Source organism: Dasypus novemcinctus, chromosome 10, assembly GCF_030445035.2.
Source record: "Dasypus novemcinctus isolate mDasNov1 chromosome 10, mDasNov1.1.hap2, whole genome shotgun sequence".
Classification (NCBI taxonomy): domain Eukaryota; kingdom Metazoa; phylum Chordata; class Mammalia; order Cingulata; family Dasypodidae; genus Dasypus; species Dasypus novemcinctus.
In genome coordinates this window covers 124,153,416-124,180,959 of record NC_080682.1, presented here as the reverse complement: position 1 = coordinate 124,180,959, position 27,544 = coordinate 124,153,416, and the positions used below count along the sequence as shown (strand labels likewise).

Genomic DNA, 27,544 nt, shown 5'->3' with positions numbered 1-27,544 from the left:
AAAGAACATAAACTTCCATCTATAGCAGGGGTTCTTAACCTTTTTTGTTCCGCGGACATCTTTGCCAGTCGGGTGAAAGACACAGACCCCTTCTCAGAATATAGTGGCACATAGTTTTATGACACTCAACATCAGCACGTCTTTATATTAATTTTAGGATTATTCAAAATTATGTTTTACAACTTGTCACGTAATTTTAATACCTGATAACCTAACACGGTTCGACATCCACGCAAATGGTCACTTCTGGCAAACATTTAGAAATTTGAGTTTTCCCACGGTGTCACAAAACCATCTCCACCATCCATACCAGCCTTTCTGCAGGCAGTTATCCACTGCACTCAACACCCTACATCAAAATAACCACCATACTAAGTCCACACTATACCGTGTATTTTTAAATATAAAGAGCACACGCACACCAACACGTCCCCACAAGAATAATGCTCTCTTGCATTTTTATCAATTCAAGCTCACAAACGCCCTGAAATCTCTCCACAGACCCTTTGGGGATCTGTGAACCCCTGGTTAAAACCCCCTGACTTACAGCGTAACCCCAACACCTATAAATGTCTGAGGGGGTGGGGGAGGGGGACAATGAAAACAAATTTATCAATGAGTTATTTTAGTGATTTAGTAGTTATTGCTGGGTGGTGGGATTTTTTTGTTGATTTTCTTAGTAACATATTTATGCATGTTCCAAAATTACCGTAAGCAATTATTATCTTCTGACTGTAAGATGTAATCACTGAAAAAAAAACTGGCAATAAACTTTAAAAACCTAAAAAAGGTTTAAAGTTTTAGCTTACTACTAATAAAAAAGTCGCAAGCACATTATTTTTTTACAAACCATATATTCTTAAATATTTTTAAATTATATCATTCAATCCTAGTTTTGTTGCAGTTATACTAGGAAACTCAGACAAGTTTGGCCACAATCCAAACTTCCGAGTCCTCTCAATCTCAAATTGTGTATTAGATTGTTGGGCCAATCTCTCATTAACAGACGGGATCACAGGCAACGTGATATAGCTTTTTGCCATTACAAGAGATTGATAAACATTAATTTAAGGTTGTTCAGTGTATCTGCTATCAGCAAGCCTTTGCTTTTATTTGAAATGTTCCGAGTTTGGGAAATGTACGAGTTGAAGCCAGTGCTGTCTGCATGTGCCTATTAGTGTATTATTGCACTGGTATCATGCGTTTGATTAAACCTTACTAAATGTTCCAGGATAAGAGTATTAAGTAATGACTAAGTGGAGGCTAGATGAAAAACAGCAGTCACCCCAAGGTGTGAAAGCAGTAGCGACCATTTCCAGCACTGTAGTTCAGCAACAGTTTTGATGTTCTCACTTTAAAGGGCTATTTTCAAGGTAACTTGGCCGCAAGTATTCCGTTACTTAAATCACTGCTGTTGCTGCGAGCTCGGAAGCCTGGACTCGCACACCTCCCTCAGCCTGGCCCGCCATTCCCTTCTCCTGCGCCGAGTTCACACGTGCTGTGCCAAGGATGTGCTAATGCTTGATGGTTCTGCACTTACCCTCACCCAGGTAGGGCTAAAAAGGAAGGGACACCGCGGAGGCATTAGACCCCTGAAGGCAGAAGGCTCGGGCGGGTCGAGAAGGCGAGGCAGCCGCAGAGACGCGCAGGACTCCCGCGGCGCGGCGCGCACTCACGTCCTGACGCAGACCCCGACCCCGGGAGCCCCGCCCCGCCCCGCCCCGCCGGTGCTCGCTCCGCCCCCAACTCTCTGCGCCTGCGCGACCGGAAGCTTCGCGAAGGTTCCTGAAGCGGGCCCGGCCGCTTCCGGTAAGCCGCCAGGCCGGTGCTCGCGGTCGAGGGACTGCGGCGCCGGAGAGAATCATGGCGCTCCTGTGCTACAACCGCGGCTGCGGCCAGCGCTTCGACCCCGACGCCAACTCCGACGGTGAGAGAACGCGCCGCCTCCTTCTGCCGGAGGCCCCGGGGCGGCCCGGAGCCTGGGGAGGGGGAGCGGGGTCCTCCGCGGCGGCCTCCGCGCGGGCCTGGCCGGGGACCCTCGGGCCGGCCCCGCGCCCGGGGGCTGTGGCGGCCGCTCGGTGACCCCCGACCCGTGCGCTCCGTCGGCGCGGAGGAGCCGCTGCCTGGGGCGCACTGTTTGTGCCCTGTCCGCCCCCAGTAATTCATTTCCTTTGGAACTTAAGACCCCATGGGCCCCCACCCCCGCCGCTGTGAGGGAGCAGAAGTTAGCGGAACTCCTGGGCTCGTTTTGTCCCCAGGTACCCAGGGGATTGTGGGGAGGGGGGCGAGGAGGCGCCTGGGCGGCAGGTTGTGCTAGCATTTGAGTCCTGCCTCGCGTTTTCCTGGAAGTTTGTCTGAAAGCTTAGCTGCAGGCGTATTCCCTCTACCCGCCGTTGTAAACTCCGCTTTCTTTCCGAACAAGTATCCTCGGTGAAGGGAATTTTTGTGTATCAGCCCGCCCGGTTTTGGTACACCCATCCCAGGTGTACCTTCGTTATCGTTTACCTAGTGATGGCATTTGTTGCACGTGTCGGCTGTGACCTCTGCCATCTTCGGGATAAAGTGAGCGAATGACCTCTAAGATTCACATTAAGTGTAGAATTAAGGATGGCAAGCGAAAGTTGGTGAGTAAACTAGATGAAGAACAGAAAATGACCAGTGAATTTGATTTTTTGATTGATGAATCGGATAAAGAAACGAGTTGATCCTTTGAATTTTGTGGGAAGTGACACTATCTCAGGTTTAAGTCGCGTTTATTGTATGCCTTGTCTATGCCATACATTGGTCTGTCACATTATTAAGCTATCTCATTTAATATTCCCAACAGCCTTGTCCCTTTTAAATAGAGAAACTGAGTTCAGGATGGTAGCAAAAAGAAGCCTAGCCTTTCACCACTTTTCACCACAAAGTCTTTCACCACTGAGATAGCTAAGGTATTTATATTTGTATACAGTGAATTAGTTATATCATTTAAACTGTGAGACCACTGGTGCATGACTACTGAGAAGATAAATCCAGTCTTTAGGCAATATTCCAGGTACTGTCACTGAAGAATTTTGATTAGGTTAATATGAAATTACTCAAGGATAAAATAAAGTTCGAGGATTTAATGGATGACAATATTGAAGGTTTAATTTTAAGCCCTTTGTTTTGGTAGCCTATGTTAAAAGAGAAAAAAAAAGATTGCCTTGGTGTCTGCACATGCTCTACTTGAATGTTAATTACAGGGGGGAGACTGATACTTTGTTCCATGGGACAGTTTGCTTATTTTTAGGGCTTTACGTACCAGTCTGAAGTCCAGAGGGGATACACCCGTTTGTTGAAAGTCAGAGGCATTTATGTATATATGTTTGCGTGTGTGAGAGAAAAATGGTGCAGTGTCTCCAAAGGAGATGGAGAGGAAGGTCAGGAAAGTGGAAGGGAGTACATGTAGTTGTCAGGGATTGATCGTCAGCAGTACAACATGCAGTAAGGAGCTCCATTAAGATCACTGGAAAACATGGATGCTGCTATAGCCCAAGTGGTTAAGTGCATGCTTCCCAGGTACAAGGTCCTGGGTTCCAACTCTGGAGCCTCCCAAGAATAAAACAAACTACCTTCTAAACTGGTAGGACATTTTAGTTTGTTAAATGGTTGTTTAAAGGAGACATGGTTGGAAATTTTCATGTGTTAAACAATTATTAGTTTACAAACAAATTTTTATTTAATCCACGTATCTGAGGGAACTGGAGCAGGTACTGAAGGGCAGAGCCAGAATTTGAGCCAGGGTTAGACCCAGTTTTGCTAAAAACACTTGTCTCTCTTGCACCTTTTTTTTTTTTTTTTTTTTGGTAAGTTCTTTTATTGAAGTAAAACAAAATGTTATGAATGTACAATTCTATGAAATTTTACAACATGAAATTTGTCAGGGTAACTGGCCCCAGATCAAGAAACAAAACGTTATCAGCACTCCAGAAGGCCTCCTTCTGCCCTATTCCAGTCATAATTACCACCACCCCAGAACCACTGTCCTGATTTCTAATACCAAAGATAATGACTAATGGAATTGTGCATAAATGGAATCATGTATGTACTTTTTGTATCTGGCATCTTTTATTCAACATTATAGAGAGTCACCCATGTTTTATAGTTGTAATCTATAGTCTCACTGCTATAGAGCAGGGATCCCCAAACTACAGTAACCAAATCCAGTCTGCCACATGTTTTTGTAAATAAAGTTTTATTGGAAAACAACCATGCCCACGCACTTACTTTTCTCTATGCCTGTATTTGTGCTACGTTAGCAGAGTTGAATAGTTGTGACAGACACAATATTGGCCTGCAAAGCCGAAAATATTTACTATCGAAACTTCTAAATGTTGCTAACCCATGCGATCATTGGTCCTCAAAGTGTGGTTCCCAGTTCAGCATCATCTGCAAACTTGTTAAAAATGTAAATTCCCATTCAGCATGCATCCACATCACTTAGAGGGCTTGTTAAAACATGGATTGCAAATGTACCTCACTAATGAGGGATGTTGTTAATGTGGGGTGTGTGGGGAGCAGGGCATATGGGAACCCCTAGGTGTTTTGTGACATTGGTGTAATCTAGGTATCTTTTTTTAAAAAATTTTAGTTAAAATTTAAAAACAGATTGCTGGATTCCATCCCTGGAGTTTGCGAGTCACAAGGTCTGGCGTGGGACCTTAGAGTTTGCATTTCTAGGTTTCCAGCTAGTGTTCCTAAGCAGGGACCAATTTTGAAACTACTATTAAAACAGTGCGTCTCAAATTTTATTTTACATAAGAATCACTTGGGAATCTTGTGTAACTGTGGGTTCTAATTCAGTGTATTTGGGGTGGGGGTGGGGGTGGGGGTAGGGAATTCTAGGTTCTCAGGTGTTACAGATGCAGCTAATCCCTGAACCACCCTTTGGGTAACAAAGTTGTAGGGGATTCCCTTGAAAGAATATACCACTTGGATGTGCCACCAAGTCTACTCTTTTATTAATAGACATTGGTAGGTTCCAGTTTCTCACTATTACAAATAATGCTTCTATGAGCATTCTCAGGGCTTTTGCATATGCAGTTCTGTTGGATATATATCTAGGAATGAAATTGTGGTATGACTATGCACAGCTTTATCAGGTCCTACCAAACAGCTTTCCATCTTGGTTGTACCAATCTTAACGCTTTTGTCAGCAGTGTATGGAAGTTCCTGTTTCATATTCCTGTCCAACTCTTGTACTTTGTTTTTTGAACTTTCCTATTCTGGTGAGGATGTGGTTTTTGTTTTTGTTTTTTAAACAGACATGACTGTCCTAAATTGTTCATTAGGTATGACTTATACAAACATGACTTATGTTCGCAGTAATGGATACCCAGAGAGTAATTGTGCTTTCTCCAAGCTGCACAATGAGAACCACCAATAATCTGATGGAACTTGTGACCTTTTCCAAGGCCAGGCAAGGCTCTTGCTGCCTGCAGATGTCAACCCAGCCATCTCCCTGTGCTTGTGGTGTGGGGCGTGGTGATCTGCTGGGTGTCAGGGTTTCTTGTGATAGGTGGTCCTTATTGATGCATTCCATAAAGCTAATAGAATTTGTATGTGGGATCTCCACCAACCCACTAAGAATTCAGGGCTCTCAGGACCCCATAGTGACTTCCAGCTTGCTCCTTGAGTAAACTTCAGCTGGTTAACACCATGATGGACAGACTTGTCATAGCTTGCATCCTTAGGAACCCTTTAACACTTGCATCCACCACTGTGCATGTGAATCCAGTAAATGGTGTAGCCTTGCTTGGCCTCGTATCCCAGGCTTCAGGCTTTATCCTGCCATGTGGGGCAGATGACCTTGTGGAGAACAGACAGCTGGTAGTATTGCCAGCAGCAAACCCTTAGGAGAAAGTGCAGTGGACTGCTTCTTCTTCCATAGCTCCTGGATGTACTTGTAAGTATCCATCTTGGCTTACCTGATGGCATTGGGCTGGTGCCCAGCACAATCACTTCCTCATTCATGGTGGGGGAAGGAAAAGGATGAAGGATGAGAAAAAGGAGAGAGCCAGGGGCTCTCTGCGAACATGGAAAAGGTAGAGGAAGCACTGGGGATGAGTTTGGGGCCCAAGAGAAAAGGGAAGCCAGGAGCATAGCTAAAATGGAGCTGAAGAGGCAAACCCGGCCATCACCTCGCACAGAAAAAGAAGAGTGGGGAAGGGATAAAAACCCTTGTCTCCTAACCATTAAATATTACTAATGAGCAAAATCAGACAAAGGCTAGAAAAGAAAATGTCTGCTTTGTTACTTTCTTTTGAAAGTGATTTTAAAATTTGTTCATAGTAATATGATTAAGGCCTGACTTTTTTTTTTTTTTTAAGCTTTATTTATTCCTTCTCCCCACTATCTGCTCTTTGTGTCCATTCACTGTGTGTTCTGTGCTTGTATTCTCATTAGGTGGCTCCAGGAACCAATCTTGGCACCTTCTAAAGTGAGGGAGAGGTGATCATTCTCTTTCCCCAGCTCAGCTCCCTGATCTGCTGAATCTCTTATTATCTCTCCTTGTCTCTTGTGTCATCTAGCTGCGCCAGCTCTCCATGCAGGCCAGCTCACCACATGGGCCAGTTTGTCTTCACCAGGAGGCCCTGGGCATTAAACCCTGAACCTCCTATATGGTAGATGGGAGCCCAGTTGCTTGAGCCACATCTGCTTCCCCTGACTCACTCTTGATGCCATTGTGCCAAAACTGTCCCATTGTGTTCCCTTGACTTCTCGACTATATTATAAGTGTACGTTAAATTTGGTATTCAGAAATACTGTGTCTGTTACCCAGATCCTTCTATTCCTCCTCTCAATTTCATATCCCTTTGTGCATATCCATTTCTGCTTCTAACCTCCTTTTCCAACTTTTTATTCCACTTAGCATTCTTGATAACCTCTTCTTAAATCCATGGGTTTTTATACTAGGAAAATACCTAACGTTTTCTTGTTCCATTAACTAGCATAATACCTAAGTAGTACAGGGTTACTGACTAAACAGCCAAACTTCTGGGGTTAGTCTAGAGAGATTTCTCTGAGGACCAAGATTTAATCATTCTGAGGCAACACTAGGAATCAGAAACTGTACAGGATTGAAAAGCTAAACAGACATGAAAGGCTGAGTTGAGTTAGCCTTATAAGAAAAATGCAGTGGAGTAGAAATGACCTGTTTTCTCTAAGCTAATGATACTACTTACCCAAGGAATAAGCGTGCCTATTATCTGATTTGTTTTCTTAACCATATTACTACATATTGTAAACTGTAGTAAACCCATTTTCATAAGTGAGCTTGGTAAATACAAATTAGATGCTATACCTGGGGAGGAAAGTACAGAATGACAAGTTGTGCCACCCTGAAAATGGACTGTAGACTTAATACCTTGTACCTAGTTATTGACACTGTGTCTAGGAATGTTACTTTTTTAAATCGCTTCTTCCAAAGTAGCGTTTTAGGGATTCTTTTGGAGGCAACCTTATCAGGCAGTACACAAAAGAACATTTAAGTTTGATAGTATTTTTGTAAAAGCAGAATTGAAAGATAAAGGTCAAATCTTGAGAGCTTGAAGTTTTGTTACTAAAAACGTTACTACAAAGATTAAGAGAAAAATAGAATATAATTTGTTGTGCTTGAACTATTCTGTATTTGTAACCATCATACTATTAGAATTCTATCAATATTTTAATAAAATGTTATATTGAATACTGTATGGCTTGTGTCAAACTCAAGCTTTAGTGAAATTTTAAGAGAGGAAATAGTACCACCTACATTTGAAAAAAGAGTAAATGTTAATGCGTGGAGGAAATAATAATGTGAACATTTTTCTTCAGTATAAACAGTGAGTTTTGTTTTTCTTCCCTGTTTCTGACTAGATGCTTGCACATATCACCCAGGTGTTCCAGTCTTTCATGATGCATTAAAGGTAGGAACTTTATACTTTAAATCTCTTCATATCTGTAAGTTTAGAGATGTATTACTTAGTTTTTTCCTTCTCAATTTGTGATTTTCTCCTTTTTTAATAACTAATGTGGGGTGCTTAAAGCATGTACTCCATTAAAAACAAAGATGACATTATAGATAGTAACCATCTTAGGGCTTTTTTCCAGCTCTAAAATTATATTATTGCCATCCCAATTCTCATTTTTTTACACCCTTTTTCCCCCCACTTTTTAAATTTTGAGGCAAAATGGAAATTGTATTGAATCTTCATATAAATTTCAGTCTGTAAGCGTATAATAAATTTAGGAAGAGCTCTGAATTTTAGGAAGGATTGTTATAAATACTTTATACCAGCAATTTCAGTACAGACTTGTAAGGAGAGTATTTTTACAGTGAAGAGATGCTCCCAGTTTTCTACCTGTACTTACTTGATGTTCTAGAGAACTAGAGAAATAATAGAGCATTGTTTAACCCAGTTTTTGATAGTGGGTTGTCTGACTTTATTGATCTTTCAAAATTTCTTTTATGTAGCTCAAAAAAAATATTACAGTGGAGTTGTCCTGATTTTAGGTGCTACCACCATTGTTCTCAGGAATGTAAGCAATCTTACATGTTGGTTTATTATTGGTACCTTTGAATTTCTGATTTTACTTTCCAGAGAATAATTGGACACTTTTGGCATTTAACTGATGGGTAGTAAAGTCAAAACAAAGAGGTACAGGCAGATATCGACTTTGTTAGTCTGGTGAACTCTGAGTGAAGAAAGTAACACATTCAATAGGGCAAGGTTAGGTCCTCTTTTTAGCCTCTTGTTATGTGAATGGAAATTCTTACTCAGTTTATTCATTTGTGTCATCAGATATCACCTGTAGCAACATATTTATACTTACATTTCTCATTGGCAACTTCAAACCAGTTTATTATTAGGCAGACTCTTCCAAAAATAGTCTGTCCCCCAACTTTGGTGCTCTTGGTGATGATACCACTGATTTTCTTTTTTTTTTTCTTTTTTTTTTTTAATCATATTTTTAGAATATTACATTCAAAAAATATGAGGTCCCATTCAACCCCTCCACTGATTTTCTAGACATGAGTCCATTGCTATTTTATTTAGTACCCCACCATTAATCACTCCAAATGATTTCACTTACAAATACTTTTTGTTTGGTTCTTCTTCAGTCCTAATGTTTATTATTGTCTCTATTTTGTAAACATTTCCTTTAGACCCGGACTTTCTAAGTGTATTAGATTTCATAGACCAGTAGATTTCAGAAAAAAATATGTAGACCTAGAATAAGGTCACCAGTTTTGTATTACATTAAGGAAGTTTTAATATTAAAATTAAAAGGAACATATTTAGAGAAAAGCACTATTAGACTAAGGAAGAAGTTTTAATATTAAAATTAAAAGGAATATTTTAGAGAAAAGCACAGTTCTTTTCTAGAAAAGAAAGCAACTTTATACCCAATACTTAATGTACATAATTAGGTTTATCCTTTCTTTCATTTTACTGAGAACTAGTGTAGATCCCAGATTGGCATTTGGGAACAACAGTCTACTTCATGTCTTATGTATATATATCCCAGAGTCCCCAGAGTGCCTGCCATAATTCTGTGTATGTGATTATGGTAAATTTTTCCTCTTACAGAATTAACTTCCTAATGGCTATATTTTCAGTGCTATTTAAACCTGAGGTTCATCTATATTTTTCAGAGGAAAAGAATTAAATTTCAAAATACAGGAAAATTTTATATACAGGGTATTTAAAACTTGCTTTACGAAAAAAGTCTGAAAGTACACATTGTAAAAGAAGCACTACAAAATTCTTCATATAGTATATTGAGATACAGTGAGGTCTGGATGGACATGTGCATGGTTGGCCCTTTTTCTGAATTTTTGACATCCTGTCTTGAGACTGCTGCACTTTGTTTCCCTATTCTCTATCACTGGAATTATAGTTAAGTTAAAGCCATACTTTTTGTAAATGACTTGGTGCTTTCTTCAGAAATCACATACTCTTAATTACAATTTCTATGCTTTTATGTTTAGCACTGGAAATATCATTTGCCTTCAAAGATGTAACAGTGCTTAGCTGCTAATGTTAATGTATTTTGTTTTGAAAATAGGTAGAATACTTATTGTTGAGGAAAAACTATAATGGGTTTTGTGTAGAAACAGAATTATTGTAATTATTATCCCTGACTCACTGGATTTTTAAAGTAATAAACACCTTCAGTTTGCCCCCAGGTACTTTAAAATATATGATGTTTTTAGGTATTATAAAATGTTTTTAAGAATTTTACTGTTCTTGAAAAGAGAAGCAGTGTCAGTTTCCCTGTTTTAAGATATTTCTTTTCATGACAGGTCACAGTATTAATTTTTTAAAACTGAAAGACTAAAAATCATTTCACTTGAGTTAAGTGAATGATTTACAGCACTTTAAAACTGTGGAAAATCTGTATGTGTGAGTCACTTTGGAATTCGAGGAGTTAAATGCAAGTAAAGTATGGTTATGAATGTTTTGTAGCTCCCATACAAATAGTCCTTCAGGTTTTTTCCTGTTGTATTTCATAGGGTTGGTCTTGCTGTAAAAGAAGAACAACTGATTTTTCTGATTTTTTAAGCATTGTAGTAAGTATTGTTTTTTTCTTCTTCTAAATTCTCTCTCAGAAAGTATATATTTGTTTCAGACTTGAGTAGTCTGATTTCTGATGCTTATTGCTTGTTCCATTTCCAGTTAACTTTGCATGCCACCTTTCTTTTAAAATGGAATCATCTCCCATCCATAGCCTCTAAAGTAAGGAATCTGTTTTAGAGATTAGCATTTCAAGCTATTAGTTACCCACTTGTCAATTTAGTTTTATTCTTGATGTTAGCAGTCTTGAAAAAAACATCAAAAAGTACGGAGTGCTAGGCAACAGTTCAAAGCATTTTAGGTTAGGAACAACGAGTATTTTATCAGATTTAAAGATGCCATCAAAATGAGTCACTTTTATATACTTTTTACAAAGAAAACTAAAGGTGTTAGTAAAGTGAAATGCATTTGATTGTATGATTTCAGAGATGTTTAAATATGTGCTTATATAAACTCAATGGAATGTTTTAAGATTAGCTGGAATTTGTTGAATACTGCCGAATGTGCTACATACTCTGTTTTATTTATTCCTCAAAAAATATCAAGTGCCATTATTTCTATTTTGTAGATGAGGAAAAGGGTTTAAAAAATAATTAACTTGTTCAAATTATATATCTAGTTAGCAGAACTGGGAACCAAGTCAAAAGAACTTTAAGAGTTTTATCATATAAGTTATTAGTAGAAGTCTCTACTCCAGAATTCATTCTCTGTAAGCAAAAAGTTTGTGCTGTACATTTCATGGGATAAGTAGATAAGTGTAATTGAGAGGCTTCTTTAAAGGCTTTATTTAACGGTATTAACTCATTTACAAATATAGTAAATTTGGAGTCCTGTTCTAAGTGTAATAAAATATATTAATATGATAAAAGTAGAGAAAACATGTAATAGAATTTATCAATAAGGAGTAAAAAGTATTTCTCTGATGGTGTGTAAAAAAGATGATAGGATAATTCTTAATATATACCTTTTGCTAATAGGGCTGTACAAAAGGTAGACATAATAGTGAGAAGCCACCTGAGCCAGTCAAACCTGAAGTCAAGACTACTGAGAAGAGAGAACTATCTGAATTGAAACCCAAATTTCAGGAGCACATCATTCAAGCCCCTAAACCAGTAGAAGCCATAAAAAGGCCAAGGTATACTTTTTACAGCCATGTATGTGTGTTACTCTAGAGTTAGTAGCATTTGTTTCTGGTGTTTCCATTTATGCTCTAGCATTACAGTTGTAGCTGTTGTGTAAGTTACTGTGTTTGAACCATTTGGTTTTCCCTTGAATCTTTTATTTCTCCTCCGCTTGAGGGCACAGTAAAACTTCTTTGCAGAATTATTGTACGTCATGGTTATGCTCAGGGAAGGCAGTCATACTTCTTCATTATGCTTTGGCATGTGTTTTTATTTCACTCTGACATGATAAAATTTTATAAAGAAAGTCCTGTCATGGAATCAGTTTGAGCTGAAAAAGAGCTTAGGGAGGGCTTCTTTTCCATTACTCCTTACTTGAATGCCTTCTAGGACATTCCTAACAGAATATTTCGCTTCCATTCAGATAATTCTAGTGAAGAGGAATTTACTTTCATCTCAAACCAGCCAGTTTTATTTTTACTAAGTTTTCCTTGTAAAATTCTTTGATTTCTTTTTATTTTGCCACTTAGAAAAAGCCTCTTACTCAAGTTTACCTTCAGATGCCTGAAAACTGCTGTTAATCTCATTAATACTGGCACATTTTTTTAATGCATTTATTTAAATGGTGTCTCTGTTTACTCATTTTGCAGAATTAACACATATTTCTTCATGTTCACCTTCTGATTGAATACTCTTCTACATTCCCACACATGGACACTGGGGACCACTGTTAAACCAGATCTTCTTCATCCTGAATGTGACTACTGAATTGTTTTAGAACCAAAGTATAGGACTTAAAAAACACATAGTCTTTGGTCCCAAATTGTACTCTGTTGAAGTTTTTACTTACACCTGTGAACTAATGGTAGTCCCTGCTTTTTCCTCTTGCTCATATTTCATTAAATTTATAGGATATTTATTAAGAAAGGATAAAAATCTGAACCTTAAGAGGCTTTTTTCTTTGTTTTTTTTATTTTTTTGAGGTACCAGGGACTGTGGATTGAATCCTTGTCCTCGTATATGGGAAACTCATGCTCAGTCACTTAGCCACATCAATTTCCCTGAGTTTTATTGTCTTGTTTACTGTTTGTTTTTGTTTTTTTTCAGAAGGCACCCAGAACCAAACCCGGGACCTCCCGTGTGGGAGGTGGGTGCTCAACTGCTTGAGCCACATTCACTCCCCCCTGAGATTTTTTCATGTTTGCCTGCTCATTAATACTCTAGATGCAGGTTAAAGAAACTCTCTAGAATGGTTTTATTCTATCTCCATATTAATTAGCAATTATGAGAGATTGGCTATTGGCCAGTTAAAAAAAATTATCAGAGAAGACAAGAATTATGACTTGACTCATTCTTAATTCATCGTTTCTTAGTGGGCTCTACCCTCAGTGTGAGTTAATGTTATCTTTTTTTAAATAGCGCACTGCTAATAATTTTGCTTGAGAGAAAAATTGTTTTATCCTAAATTCATTTGATGCTACTGTAGAGATTATAAAGTTACAGAGACTAAATTAGTAGGCTAATTGACTTATGTCTCTTATGTCAGTTTTTTCATTGTGGATATAGAATTTCTAATTTTATTTGCTGCATTAATACTCTTAATGTTTATTTTATTGAATGGCCTTAAATTGTATATACTACACTTAGCCAGTATGAAATATGTTAGAGGATACTGTTTTTTAAACCTTACTGAAATTGCCTTGGGGATATAATTATATCTGAATCCATACATCCATATACCAGTGTCCACACAAAGGGAATTTTTCTCCACTGGTAGAAATGAGTATGGATTCATTTAGAAAAACTCATATAATAACTCTTTTTCGTTAAACTAAGAAGTGTGGATTCATTATAAAAGTTATTTCTACAATACATTTTAATGGGAAAATTTGACTCAAAAGGCATTTGGCTTGTCATAAAGAGATTTTTAAGTATAGTCATTTAGATAACAAAGAAATATTTTGATACATTAATAATGTTAACAAAGGTTTCAAAATTCTCCAGCCCAGATGAACCAATGACAAATTTGGAATTAAAAGTATCTGCCTCCCTAAAACAAGCACTTGATAAACTTAAATTGTCTTCGGGGAATGAAGAAGATAAGAAGGGTAAGATGTTTTTTGTAATTTTTTTCTGTTCATTCAGTAATCTGAAAGCAACAGCAGTTTAGCTTACTGAATATATATTGGAAATAGCAACCCATTGTAGTAAAGAACTCATGTTTTTCTTCTTAAATGCCATTAATATCATAAACACATGGTTCGTGTTACTGTCTTTTATTGAAAATGAGAATCTATCAATTTTATTCTGTGATTCAATACATTTTAACACTGAGTTAAATTTGTTTTTTAGTTAAAAATTTCACTGTGTTTAATATGAAATTATTCCTTATTGTTTCATCTCTAACTGATACCAAATTTCTTTTACATAGTTAAGATCATGACTATAGCTTTGTGTTATAGAGTAGACATGTGTCATCAACTTGGGTATAGGTAAAACATAATCCCAATATTTGGTTTCTCTTTTTGTTAAAGATTTATTTATTTTTATTTCTCTTTCCTTCCCCCTCCCCTTCCCCAGTTGTCTGTTCTCTATGTCTGTTTGCTGCGTGTTCTTCTTTGACCACTTCTGTTGTTGTCAGTGGCACGGGAATCTGTGTTTCTTTTTTGTTGCGTCATCTTGCTGCATCAGCTCTCCATGTGTGCAGTGCCATTCCTGGGCAGGCTGCACTTTCTTTCGACTGGATGGCTCTCCTTATGGGCACACTCCTTGCGCGTGGGGCTTCCCTACACAGAGACACCCCTGCGTGGCAGGGCACTCCTTGCGCACGTCAGCACTGCACATGGGCCAGCTCCACACGGGTCAAGGAGGCCCGGGGTTTGAACCATGGACCTCCCATGTGGTAGACGGACGCCCTAACCACTGGGCCAAGTCCACTTCCCTTTCTCATTATTTTAAAAATATATTTCCTGAAACTTCACATAGAAAACTTTGTTTTTAAAAATATTGCTTTTTCGGGTTATTTTTTAAAAGATTAGTTTTATGGATAAGATTAATTTTTAAGACTGGGGCTGCAGTAAAGTTTTATTTTAATGTTTCTAATATCATTTTTTCCTTTGTTTTAGAGGAGCACAGTAATGAAGTTAAGATTGGAACATCGTGTAAAAATGGAGGCTGTTCAAAGGTATGTTTTGTAAAAATTTGTCATGTCATGGGTAGTAAATTTCATTTTGAAAACAAGTGCAATTCACTGACTCAACAAACGTTTGATTGCTGGTTATGTGTTGGGCACTATGCTTAAGACTAGGACTCCAAAACATGGATAAGCAACATTCTCTATCTCTGAGGACTGACCACCGTGTCTGATAGAAAAGTCAAATTATGAAAATAAATAATTCTAATTTATTTATTTATTGAGCACTTTCTAGTTGTCAAATTTTTTTTAGGGGGTGGGGATATAGTATTCAATAAAGCAAATTTCCCTGTTCTTGTGGAGTTGATAGTCTAGTTTTGGGTGAAAGGTAACCAATAAGTAATTATACATTCTTAATGCAGATAGATAAGAGGAAAATAAATAGGCAGAGGAATGGTTTGCACTGGGAGTTACTTATATGAGTTTCTTACAGAAGTCCTTTTTGAAGTGGTAACATTTAGAAATCTGAATCATATAAAAAAGTGAGTCACATAAATCTCAGAGAAGAATATGCTGTAGATAGTGTACAGGTTTGGCTGCTTGTATATTGAAGGAATAATGGTCTTTGAGGCTTGTTCAGGGGTGAGAAGGGGCAAGAGTACATTTAGGTCATAATGAAGGCTTGATGTTTGATGAGAAGCCTTTAACACATTTTTAGGTAGAAGTTTTAAAAAGATATATTTTGCTGGTGGGTGGCAGATAAATTGTAATGGGGCAGGAATGAAATTGGAATGAGGGAATTCAGCTAATTGGTTATCAGGAGAGACCAAGCCTAAAGGATTGGAGAGTAGAGGAATAATTGTCAGGAAGTGATTAATTAGGGATAGAATCAAACGTTAGCTAAGTGAGACCTTTTTATGACTAAATATAAAATACCATACTCCCCAACAATTTCACTCTTTGTTTTTCCATAACACTTATCACCTTAATGGTATTTGTTTGGATTATTGCATTTAACTTTCTCCTCTCTGCCCCCCGTGAAGGGTTTATTAGGATAGCAGTTTTATGTTTTTAGGTGTTCTTTGCTGTATTTTGAATGCTTAGAATGGTGACTGGCACAAGGTATATTGTGTAGAATGAATAAGGAATTTGTAAGTATTGCTTCCAGAACTTGTGAATGGATTGGATGTGAAAGGAGACTTGTGGCGTGAGCACATGGGTGATTAGTAGCGCCATTAATTTGAGAAAATGGAGTGAGAAGTCAAAGAGTTTTCTCATTAAGTTTTAGTTGACCTTGCTTATTTTTACGGATGAATATTCATATGTGTAAGATAGAATGATTAGTATACGTGGTAGGATAATGGAGAAAATAATTCAGATGAGTTCTGAAAAATGAATGACACTCTTGTAAATGGACAAAAGGGGAAAAGATATTCAAAGTAGAGAGAATAGCAGGTACTGTAAAGAAAGCAATAAATAGTTACTGGTATAAAATTTGCTGATGGTGAAGTTGAGATTAAAAGAGATAAGTAGGGTTCAAATTCTTTACAACTTTTATAATGTTATGACATTAGAACTTTCTTTAGGTCATGGAGGCCCAGCCATTAAAAGAATTTCTAATCTTTTTCATTAAAATATAACATAAAAAAGTAGACAAATATAATTTTACAGTTCAGTGGATTTTCACAAAGTAAACAGAGCATTGCAGAAGGAAGCTCTCCTTATGCCTCCATTCAGTATTCCCTTCCTAATAGTATCCACATTTTCCTATCAAAATAGATTAGTTTTGCCTATTTTTAACTTAATATAAATGAAATCATAGAACATGTACAGTCTCCTTTTACTTTTGTTAGATTTATCTTTGTTGCAAATAGCCAGTTTGCTCATTTTCATCGCTTTATAGTGTGTTGTTATTTAAACATATTTTAATTTATTTGTCCGTTCTGCTACTCTTAAAAAAATGTTTTACTATTGTGAATAATGTTACTGTGAACATTGTGACTGTTGGGGCACGTATACATTTCTGTTGGGTATATGAAAAGTGGAATTGCTTGCTCACAGAGTATGTGTATGTTCAGCTTTAATAGATACTTCCAAATAGTTTTTCAAGGTAGTTTTCTAATTTGCACTCCTACCACAAGTATATGAAGTTTCTCTTTGTTGCATAACTTGTTAACACTTTGTAATGTCAGTCTTAAATTTTACCATAGTCTTCTCATTGTGATTTTAATTTACATTTCCCTGATGATGAGATTCACTTCATTTTTGTATGTTTGTAAGTCCTTTATCAGAGAGAAAAACTGCCTTTTTACTGTCAATGCTGGCTTTGGTAATCAGGCTTTTAATTTTAGTGAATTGCAATTTGTCCATTTTTTTTCCATGACTTATGTTTTCTGTATCCTGTTTCAGAAATCTTTTGCTTACTTCAGGGCCATAAGTATGTTCCCCTACATTCTGTTTTAGAAGCACATTTAAATGTACAAACCACCTGGAACCGAGTGTTTAAGGTGTGAGATAGATGTAATTTTAAAACTTTACATACCAGAATGTGATACATGTTTTGATTGGATAGTTGAGAACAGAAATTGAAGGCAGAGATATGAATTAGAAACCCATTTGTATAGTCTGCCTAATATCTGCCAGTGATCAGTAGGAATGTTAGCAGATTAAACTGATAGATTTTTTCAGGTCAAGATGACAGTTTCATGGTAGAGACTAACTACATTTGGATAGAGGGAGAGGAGAAACTGAAGAGGACTTACAGGATTTTGCTCTAAGAGACTGGGTGGATATGGTGACATCATATAAGATGGGATAGAGAGTAGGGGGTTTGGGGACAGCAGTGATAAATTCAGAATCTTAACATACCCAGTTTTATGTGTTTCTAGAATATCTTTAGGAGATATACACACCTAGTATTTTAGATTTACAGAAAGTAAACAAAGAATTTTCTGTACTTAAAGGTAGTTGCTATCAGTACCAAAATAGAGAGGAAGTATGTTACTGACTGCGTTCATGTTTTATTAGCATAGATTTTTGTGCGTTCATCCTTTGAGCCTTTACCTACAATGGCAATAAGGTCTGAGTCTTACAGACCTTGGGTGTTTATGAGTCTGTAACTCTTTTTACCTTTTGTGGGGATAATAACTCATTGTTAAATGGAACTCCCAAAATTGTTAGAATTTTGCATATTCATTTATAATTTCCCCATGGAGTTTGCTATGAACCATGCTGCTGTAATTACATTTCTCTTGAAGATGATAATTCTTGTTGTCAACATTGTTCTATAAATGTAAATACCTCCCTCAATACCTGATGGGACCTCATACCCAAAAGGATAAAAGCATCTTAATTCACCTGTTGCTTATTTTTCTAATAAGCCTTTCTCAGAGGCACCTGAAACTTAATGATATTCACAAGGGAATTATTTTTTACCAAATGTTAAGGAGTGACCTGAGGTGGGTTTTATGAGTGTTCTCTAGGTCATTGTTCTCGAGCATTTTGCGTTATTCATGGAAGTGACCACTGCTTCAGATATTTGAGAGGTAACTTTTTGATATGTTCAACTAATCTTTTTCTCTTTACTCTTTTCTCTTTTAGACATATCAGGGTCTACAGAGTCTAGATGAAATCTGTGTCTATCATTCTGGAGTACCTATTTTCCATGAAGGGTATGCATGACTAAAGCATTTTATTGTAAGGATTAGAAAAGTTAATACTTCTTAAAACACTATTTTTATTAGGCATGTTACTTACATTGTTATTTAATCTCTAACTTAGTAATAATAGGTTTTTGTCTTTACACATGGCAAAACTGAGAGTAACCTGTTAAGCAGCCATTATGATTCAGACCCCATGGTTGTTTGTCCTTATTTTTAGTGTGATCCTGTTTGTTCGGGGCTGAATAGTTTTTCACTTTTTAGATCATTAATTTTTGGCCCTGGGACACTGAGATCCCAACATTGTGATATCCAAGAATACTCATACTTTTCCTCAACCTCCCCCAGTTGAGAATCACTCTTCTTTATTATGCTGTAGTTTATGGAAACAGTACTGCATTAAAATCTCCCACTTAGGTCCTTCAGAACTTAAATTGAAGTTTACTGTATTTTTTATCTTCCTCTGTTGTAGGTTTCTCAAGTAAATAATAGTGAATTTTACCTACTTTTGACCATCACAAGTTGTGTAAACATTAGTTAACTTGTTTGCATGTTCTCACTTCATTGGGTTATTAGAATATGAACATATTTAATCTTTGGTAGCTTCATGAGGAAATGAGGAGTGACCTACTAGTGAAAAGGCCAATTTGGAATTTTGTGATGGTTTTAAATGTCTTAGGAGCTCAAGAATTGTTACAATAAAGAGCAGTTTACTAGTCTTCCTGATATATATCCACTGTTAATTTTGTAGTAACAAAAAATGTAGGATACTAAACTTTGCACGCTCATTTATTGACTTTTTTTTTTTAAACACATCACTTTAATACTTCTAGACTTAATTGTTAGAGATTTTATTTTGAAATATTTCTATGATACTTTAAAGGATGAAATACTGGAGCTGTTGTAGAAGAAAAACTTCTGATTTTAATACATTTTTATCCCAAGAGGGCTGTACCACAGGAAAACATGTATGGACTAAAAAGGATGCTGTAAGTAGCCTTTCCAAAATAATACCCTGGATTACATTCATTTACTTTGAAAAGAGTTGAGATCATTCTAGTTTTTAGATTAAGAAAAATTTTTCCCTCCAAACAGGAAAATTTTCATGTGCTTAAAAACTAAAAATTGATCTGAATCAAGCTCCTAGAACAGTATGAATAAAATAGCCATTAATTATATTGATGTGGGAATTTAGATTTTTGTGAAATACTTAAGCCTGCAAAAACGAGTGTTATCCATTGTTAATGTATTTTTATAATTAAAAGTCTCAGGTACTGTATTTGTGCTGATAACCCTAAAGTAATAAACCTATTTGGTATATAAAAGCCTGTGCCTTATAACTCAGAAAATAATCGTAAACTTTCATATTTCCTTAAAACATTAATTTATGTAACATTCTAGTATTCTGTAGTTGTTCCTTTCTTAATGGACATGGTTGAATATTAGAAATATAACCCCTGGTAAATATTAATTCATCTTCCACAAAACTTCCAGTAATGTTTCATTGCAAAAAATGAGGACTGCCTGTATATTTTTTCCAAATTAATACTTGTTTGAAAATTACTCTAGGTTATATGCAAAAGTGCTCAAACCTAAAACCCTTGATGAAATGATTTTGGTTTGATCTTTTAATTTATTTATGCAGGTATTAACCAAGTAAGTGTCTAAGCTTGTAGCTAAGGGCAAAAATGTGAGGATATGTGTAATTTAAATTTTGTTCCTATAACTGTACCAAAATATAAATTATTTTTTTACAACAGTAGTGTTTCAGATTTCCTAAATCATATGCCTAAGTTTACCCATATTGGAAAAAGAAATTACTTGGTGTGATGTATGGGTATTCTGCAATTTATGCATGATTGTTTTTTAAGCTCACAACACACACAGTAACTTTAAAATGTATGTATTTTTAAAAGGAAATCACCTTTTACAAAGTTTATTGATCAAGTAGTACATCACTGGTTAATAATTAGTTCAATGGTGGTAATTAAGAGTATATCCACAAATTCTCATTTTTTCTATTTTCAACATAAGCTGTTAAAAAGTACTTCAATACAAACAGCAGATGTGCAATTATTTTCTCATTTCAGTCTCCAAAGAATGTTTTTATGACTATATATTATGCCTTAAAGAATGTTAAAATTATGTAAAGTTTAAAAGTCCTTAAATTTTTTATGTCACTAAAATAGAAAAATCAAATGAAAGGAGTAAGAGTTGTCTCAATTGTAAATTCATGACCTTTCTTTGTATCATATTTTATTTAAACTTCTTTGAGGGAACTTTAAAAGTTGTTTTCCCTTAAAACATTAAGTGCTCAGTTGTGCATGGAGAATTGTTTTCTCAATTACATGTATCAAATTCCTATTATTAAGAGCTTAATCATTTTTATATTACAGGGGGAAAAAGTTGTTCCATGTAGACATGATTGGCATCAGACGGGGGGTGAAGTCACCATTTCAATATATGCTAAAAATTCACTTCCAGAACTTAGTCAAGTAGAAGCAAATAGTACATTGGTAAGTACATTAAATATCTGTAAATAAAAATTGTCTTCTACATATTATTCTTCAGGTTTATGTCATAAAATACTGCTCTTGTTCTCACTGATTTTTTTTCTCCTGAGGTACCGAGGCCTGGGGATTAAACCCAGGACCTCGTATGTGGGAAGCTGGTGGTCAGCCACTGAGTTTTTATTTACTTTCATATAAACTCTTAACTTTAAAGGCAGATATGCCTAGTAGAGTTATTTCTGAAGCATTCTGGTAATACTATGTTAGCTTAGGCTGTGTATCAAGGAATGTAATGGCACTTTAGCTTTCAATATGAAACTTCAAGTTTTCATTACTGCTTACTCGTGTTAAATGAAAAAATGCAGTGTCAGCGTTTTTTTACAATAGCTTGATTTTTATCATTGTCTTCGTATTTTATAATCAGTGTTTCTATACAATGAATCTCCAGTTTGAATCTGATTAATCAGCTTTCTGTATCTTTTTCAGTTAAATGTGCACATTGTATTTGAAGGAGAGAAAGAATTTCATCAAAATGTGAAATTATGGGGTGTAAGTATTATGTCACCTTTGGACTTTTTTCCGATCACTTCAAACACCATTTGTAGCGTAAAAGGTAGTACTGTAGAAAGCATCAGTGCATAGTAGGGACATAATTTACCAATAGATCTCATCAAAAAGTTCAAGACCAATATTTTCATCTGAGACTGATATTAAAGCCATCCACGTTGACTTTAATTTTCTTTGATTTGTGGCAGGTGATTGACGTAAAGCGAAGTTATGTATCTATGACTGCAACCAAGATTGAGATCACCATGAGAAAAGCCGAACCCATGCAATGGGCCAGCCTTGAACTGCCTGCAACCAAAAAGCACGAAAAGCAAAAGGAAGATAGAACAGATTGATGGAAGAAAGGAAAACCTGTTGCCTATATCAGCACTCTTAATAATGTGTGATGAACTGATGACTTGATGCTGTAAATTTTTGTTTCATTATTGTTGAAGTCTGGCATTTCAGGGTCGACAGTAGGTTTTTAAAAGCCAAAGTCATTTTGTTCTTTTGTCTCCCATCTTCCTTTGAGTTACATAAGAGTGATCATTTCTCATCACTAATGGAACCATAGTCATGTTCTACTCTTGAACAAGTTAAAAAGAGTTCAAAACCAGTTGGAGTACTTTTTAGTATATAATGCTGTGTCAAGCAATGAAATATTAAGGCGCTTTTTTAATTCACATTCTTACCTTATCCCAGAATAGTAAAACAATGGAATGTCAAATTGTTATCAGTTTTTTATGGATTTACGTTCCTACAATACTTGAAAAGCTTTAAGAGATAAAGCTCTGCATCGTTCTCCCACTCGGGATGGTTACTTATTTTAAGAGGATTAGTACTGAGGTAGTTTTGCAAGTAGTTTAAGAGGAATATATGCGTTGGCTAACAAATTAGAATGCAGTTACAATTGAATTAAAACATTATTTGAGTAACCTGTATTACTTGCTAAGCAGTATAATGAATTCTATAAGAGACACTATAAATAAGACAAGATATCAAATAGGTTAAAATTCACCGTTTTACAAGACTAAGCAATAATGTTAAATTTCTCTTTCCTGATTATTTAAAGGTTCTTTGTATATAGTCTTGTGACTAAATCAAACTTAATTTATAGCCTTTACTTAGTTACATATCAAAAAAAATTTTTATCTGGCCTCACTGATGGAAAACTATATATATAAAATTGTAGATATTTAAAGGCTTGTGAAAATACATTAGGATATAGTAAATGCTTTTCTTTATGATGTCTATCTCTTACATGTTAAATATACAATAGGTTGGTTATTTTTAGTAACTGTTTTGACTTCATGAAGAGCTTGGCGATTCTAGGTGATACAGTGTTGATTATATGTTGTACTTTATTTGTATTAAATCTGGGTATCACTCATTGGACCCTTAAAGAATAGGTTACTTTTTAAAGGAGTGCAGAGCTCAAAAAGAAAATTCAAATTAAGAAATATTATGAAGGCAAAAACTGGGAAAACTTAGTAAGTTTGGGTATGAATTATGCTTATATAGATTAAAATGATTAGTCCTCAAACCCCTAGAAGGGTTCTCTTGGAATTAATGAAATTCATATAAAGAAAAACTTGGAGAAGTATAATTTTATTTAATGGATTAAAGAGTATATCTCATTCTACCATCCTTAGTAAACAACTGTTAGATATAGCTAAGTATTAAAGGGTGTAGCTCTTAACAAATAAAGGCTCAAAAAGAATGGCCAGCAGCAACAACTTAACATGCTTTTAGGACTTAGGAGTCCCATAGCAAGAAATTTTTGGCAGTAAAAATTGGACACTAACAGAGTACTTAAGTATTTAGTACTTAGAGATGTGTTTAGGTTTTTTTTTAAGATTATCTTTCATGAGTTAGAAATCTGGGTTCTTTAGACATGAAATCTTTATTGTTTGGGGGTAAAGATTGGAACTTATTTGATTCAAAGTAATGACTAAAACACATTTTTAAATATTGTCATCCTGAGACTCTACCCCTAAATAATACCTTACTTCATTATGTGAAATTGAACTATTATTTAATGCAAAGGGATTACGCATCTCAGAGTTATAGACCTGATTTTCTTTTTTTTCATATGTGGGAAGCTGGTGCTCAACCACTGGCCACATCGGCTCCCCTGAGTTGGTTCTTTCATTTCTTTGCTTCTTATTTGTTTTTTTTGGGGAGGCACCAGGGATCAAACCTGGGACCTCCCATGTCGGAAGCAGGTGCTCAACGGTTTAAGCCACATCTGCTCCCCAGACCTGATTTTATAAGTCTTATAATCTATGTAGTCGGTTAATTAATATCCTGTTCCTAAGTATCAGGAATTTTGCTGTCCAGGTAAAATTGTAAATGATATTTATCTTAGACGCATATAGAAAGGAACAAAATTAGGATTATGTAGAATGGTTTACTCTATTACTCTGTCAAGAAAATAAAAATGGCCTAAGTTAACTTTATTGTTTTTCTAAAAATAGGCTTTTTTTAGTATCTAAATTTATTGAAGCAAAGCTTTCAAAGCGACATGGAATATTCTTTTGAAGAGTTGCAAAAAATAGTATAGAGTTCCTGTATATCCTATATTAATCTTTTCCTTTTGTTAAATCTTACATAACCATAAGAACATTTACAAAACTTAGAACTAGTCTTCATACAATAGTATTAACTAAGGCAGTTTTTTTGTTTTGTTTTGTTTTTTTTAGGTATTGGGGCCTGGGATTGAACACGGAACCTCATGTGTGGGAAGCCGGTGCTCAACCACTGAGCCACCTCAGCTCCCCTGAATTGTTTTTGTTTGTTTGTTTGTTTTTCCATTTGTTTGCTAGTACTTTTTATATTTTTTTTCTAGGAGGCACTGAGTACTGAACCTGGGACCTCCCGTGTGGGAAGTAGATACTCAACCACTTGAGACACATCTGCTCCCAGATCATCAATGTTGACAAACTATTTTTAGTGGAATTTATTGAAGCCTTATTATTTTATTAAAGGGTCTTGAGACTGAGCCAAGTTTTTTGTTTTTGTTTTGTAAAATCTAAGTCAATAATTTATAAACAAGATAACTGAAATGAGCATACCATAAATGAATGTTTTATATAGGTAGGTAATATAGCTTCTTTTCATAACCATATACTAGAAGAGGACTGTAATTTTTTTATACATAATTTAGAAGTTATGGCAATACTAATTTTACAGATTGTTTTGTTTTTCTTTAGAAAATTCTTTAGCCACCATCCTAGAGTAAAGAGAACCTTAGTTCTTGCAGACATTTTTAGGTGACTTTGGTGGTTGCTCCTCTGCCCCTTTTTATTTAAATAAATCATTCAGCAGCTTGAAAATGCATGTCTTGCACATCCATATTGAATAAAATAGTTCATTTATGAGGTCTGATGTCAGTTTTAGGATATCTGGGTATGTACTATGTAACCTTTTTAACAGCCAGGTTAGTTTTTTTGTTCTTTTTCCTTTTTTTTTTTTTCCCGGGATGCACTGAGGCTGGGACCTCGTATGTGGGAAGCCAGCCCCCAACCACTTGAGCTACACCAGCTTCTACCAGGTTACTTTTAAGTTATCTATTAGCAGAATATTAGAGTTATTTTACTTTAATTGCAGACTGTTTTGAAGTGGCATTCATACTTAGTATTTAATTTGTATTCTTTTGCTTAGATCATAATTTAATGACCTCAGTTCTGAAATGCAAGCTGTAAAGTCCCACGTTTTGAGGTTTTATTAAGAGATTTTTCTTTTTTTTTTTTGGTTTGTTTGTTTGAGTGGGTGGGAAGATGATTTTGCTCCTTGACTGCTTCCCTATTTCCCAGACATCTTAAAGCTCAAAAACTCATCTGGAGTTGCATGGTTTGCCTTTTTAAAAAGCTAATTGTAGATGACTAGGTCCTTATGTGTCGGTGTTATCCTTAAAATACTGGCCTTGCAGAGTCTTTCTTCTGCATAGGTATTGTTTGATTTAGTTAAATTTTTATATAGTTTTGGATTTGGGTGAATGTTCCCCTAATAAGAGTTTTTTAGGTAGAATGTTTTCATTATATGCTTATTAATGGCTTAGTTTTCCAATTTATTAGGCCACCTTTTATATCTATTAACAAACATTTTCATGTTGCATAGTTCAAGATTGTGTGTCAAAATAGTTTAATTCATCATTCCTTTTTACCTAACAGGTAGTATCCAAGTGATTGGCTTTGTTAATCTTTTTTTTTTGTTTGTTATCTTTTTTTTTAAGAATGTAAGGGTTGTGTTAAGCCTGTAATTGGGAAGCCTTAAACCTGCAGTGTTTTCTTTCTCCTCCTCTCCCCAAAAGAGATTTAAGTGGGTATATTAATTAACTTGGAGGGTATGACCCTTTCCTTCATAATGTTTATTTCAATTGGCAGTTCATATTTATTAAAATTTCATTTATTTGTGTAAATAATTTGTAAACATCTGTATCCCCCTCCCCCCCTCCCTTTTTTTTTCCCACTAATATGAGACCTGGTAATAGCAAGTCTTAGAATTTAGAGCATCTGAAACATAAGATACCTGCATAGGGAAGACAATAGATAAATAAAGATTGGTTTTCATCTCCTAGCCCACAGGCAAGTGGTTGTCAAAATACAATTTCTAGACCAGCAGCATCAGGATCTCTGGGAATTTATTAGAAATGCAAATTCTTTACTCCCAACCAAGACCTAGTAAATTAGAAACTCAGGGAGTGGGACCCAAGAATTTGCAACATAGCTTTCACATTATTCGGATGTAAAACCAGTAGCAGCATATTAGTCTAATTAGACTTGAACTTCTTTCCTTTTAATAATAGTTTTGGATTTATTGAACACTTGTGAAGACAGTACAGAGGGCTCCCATATACCCCACACTGTTTTCTTCCATTAACATCATATTAGTATGGTATGTGTATCAAAATTAATGGACCAGTATGATATATTATTAAATAAAGTCCACAGTTTATTATGATTTCCTTAGTTTTACTTACTATGTTTTGTGTTCCAGATCCCATCTAGGATACATTACATTTAGTCCTCATGTCAGTTTCTCAGACTTGTTTTTAATAACCCTAACAATTCAGAGGAGTAATGGTCAGGTATTTTGTAGAATGTTTTTTTTTTTCCCCCCCCAAACCAATTTTATTGATACATATTAATAAAGCATACAATTCACCCAGTGTACAGTCAGTGGTATTTGGCATAATCACACAGTTGTAAGAGACTGTCTCTTAATTGGGATTTTTTAGTGTTTTTCTTAGGATTAAACATATATTTTAAGGATGAGAACAACAACTGTAAAGAGCATTTCTCATGTATCAGGGTACATACTTCAAACATGCCTTGTTACTATTGATTTCAACCTTGATTACCTCTCTTAAGGTAGTCAGGTTTTTCCACTTTAAAGTTACTCTCTTTTCCTCTTTCCATTTTACACTTTGGAAGGAAGGCACTGTGCACAGCCCACATTTGAGGAGTGGGGAGTTTTGTTCCATGTTCTTAAGGGCACAGTATCGACATAAAATAATTTAGGGTTCTGCATGGGAGATGTCTATTCTCCCCCAACAAGTAGAGTGCTAGTGCTTACGTATGGGTTTTCTTAAATCTCTTTTGTCTGATGTTAGTATTGCTACTCCAGTTCTTTTTACTTTTTCCATGGAGGAGTTTTCACTAAAACCTGGTTGTGTCCTTACATCTGAGGTAAGTATCTTATAGACAGCATATAGGTGGCTAATATTTTTTCATTTATTCTATCAGTCTTTTGATTGGAGAGTTCAAGCCATTAATAGTCAGTGTTATTGCTCTTAGGCTTTACTCTCTTTTATCCTTTGGCTTTCTGTTGTCATCTTTTACTACTGTCTGTTTACACTTTAACTTCCCTTTCCTAATCTTCATTTCTACACTCTTTTTCAAGTCTCTTGTACCTTGTTTTTTTCCTTTCAGGCTGCAGCACTCCCTTTATTATCCTCTTATAATTCTGTAGTCTTTTGGTAACATACTTT

The 27,544-nt window shown here is 35.8% G+C and overlaps 1 protein-coding gene and 1 pseudogene across 1 annotated transcript; one reads left to right on the top strand and one right to left on the bottom strand.

Annotated features, from left to right (window-relative positions):
* The first annotated feature begins 1,732 nt into the window (after positions 1-1,732).
* CHORDC1 (cysteine and histidine rich domain containing 1) lies at positions 1,733-26,514 on the top strand. Its single transcript, XM_058306166.2, has 11 exons — positions 1,733-1,927; positions 7,882-7,931; positions 10,523-10,579; positions 11,561-11,718; positions 13,709-13,812; positions 14,830-14,888; positions 18,438-18,508; positions 19,380-19,485; positions 20,893-21,012; positions 21,493-21,555; positions 21,762-26,514. Exons 1-11 carry the CDS (start codon positions 1,864-1,866, stop codon positions 21,906-21,908), a joined length of 999 nt encoding a protein of 332 aa, XP_058162149.1. The 5' UTR covers positions 1,733-1,863; the 3' UTR covers positions 21,909-26,514.
* LOC139439771 (large ribosomal subunit protein eL15-like) lies at positions 5,202-6,011 on the bottom strand (annotated as a pseudogene).
* Positions 26,515-27,544: the final 1,030 nt, after the last annotated feature.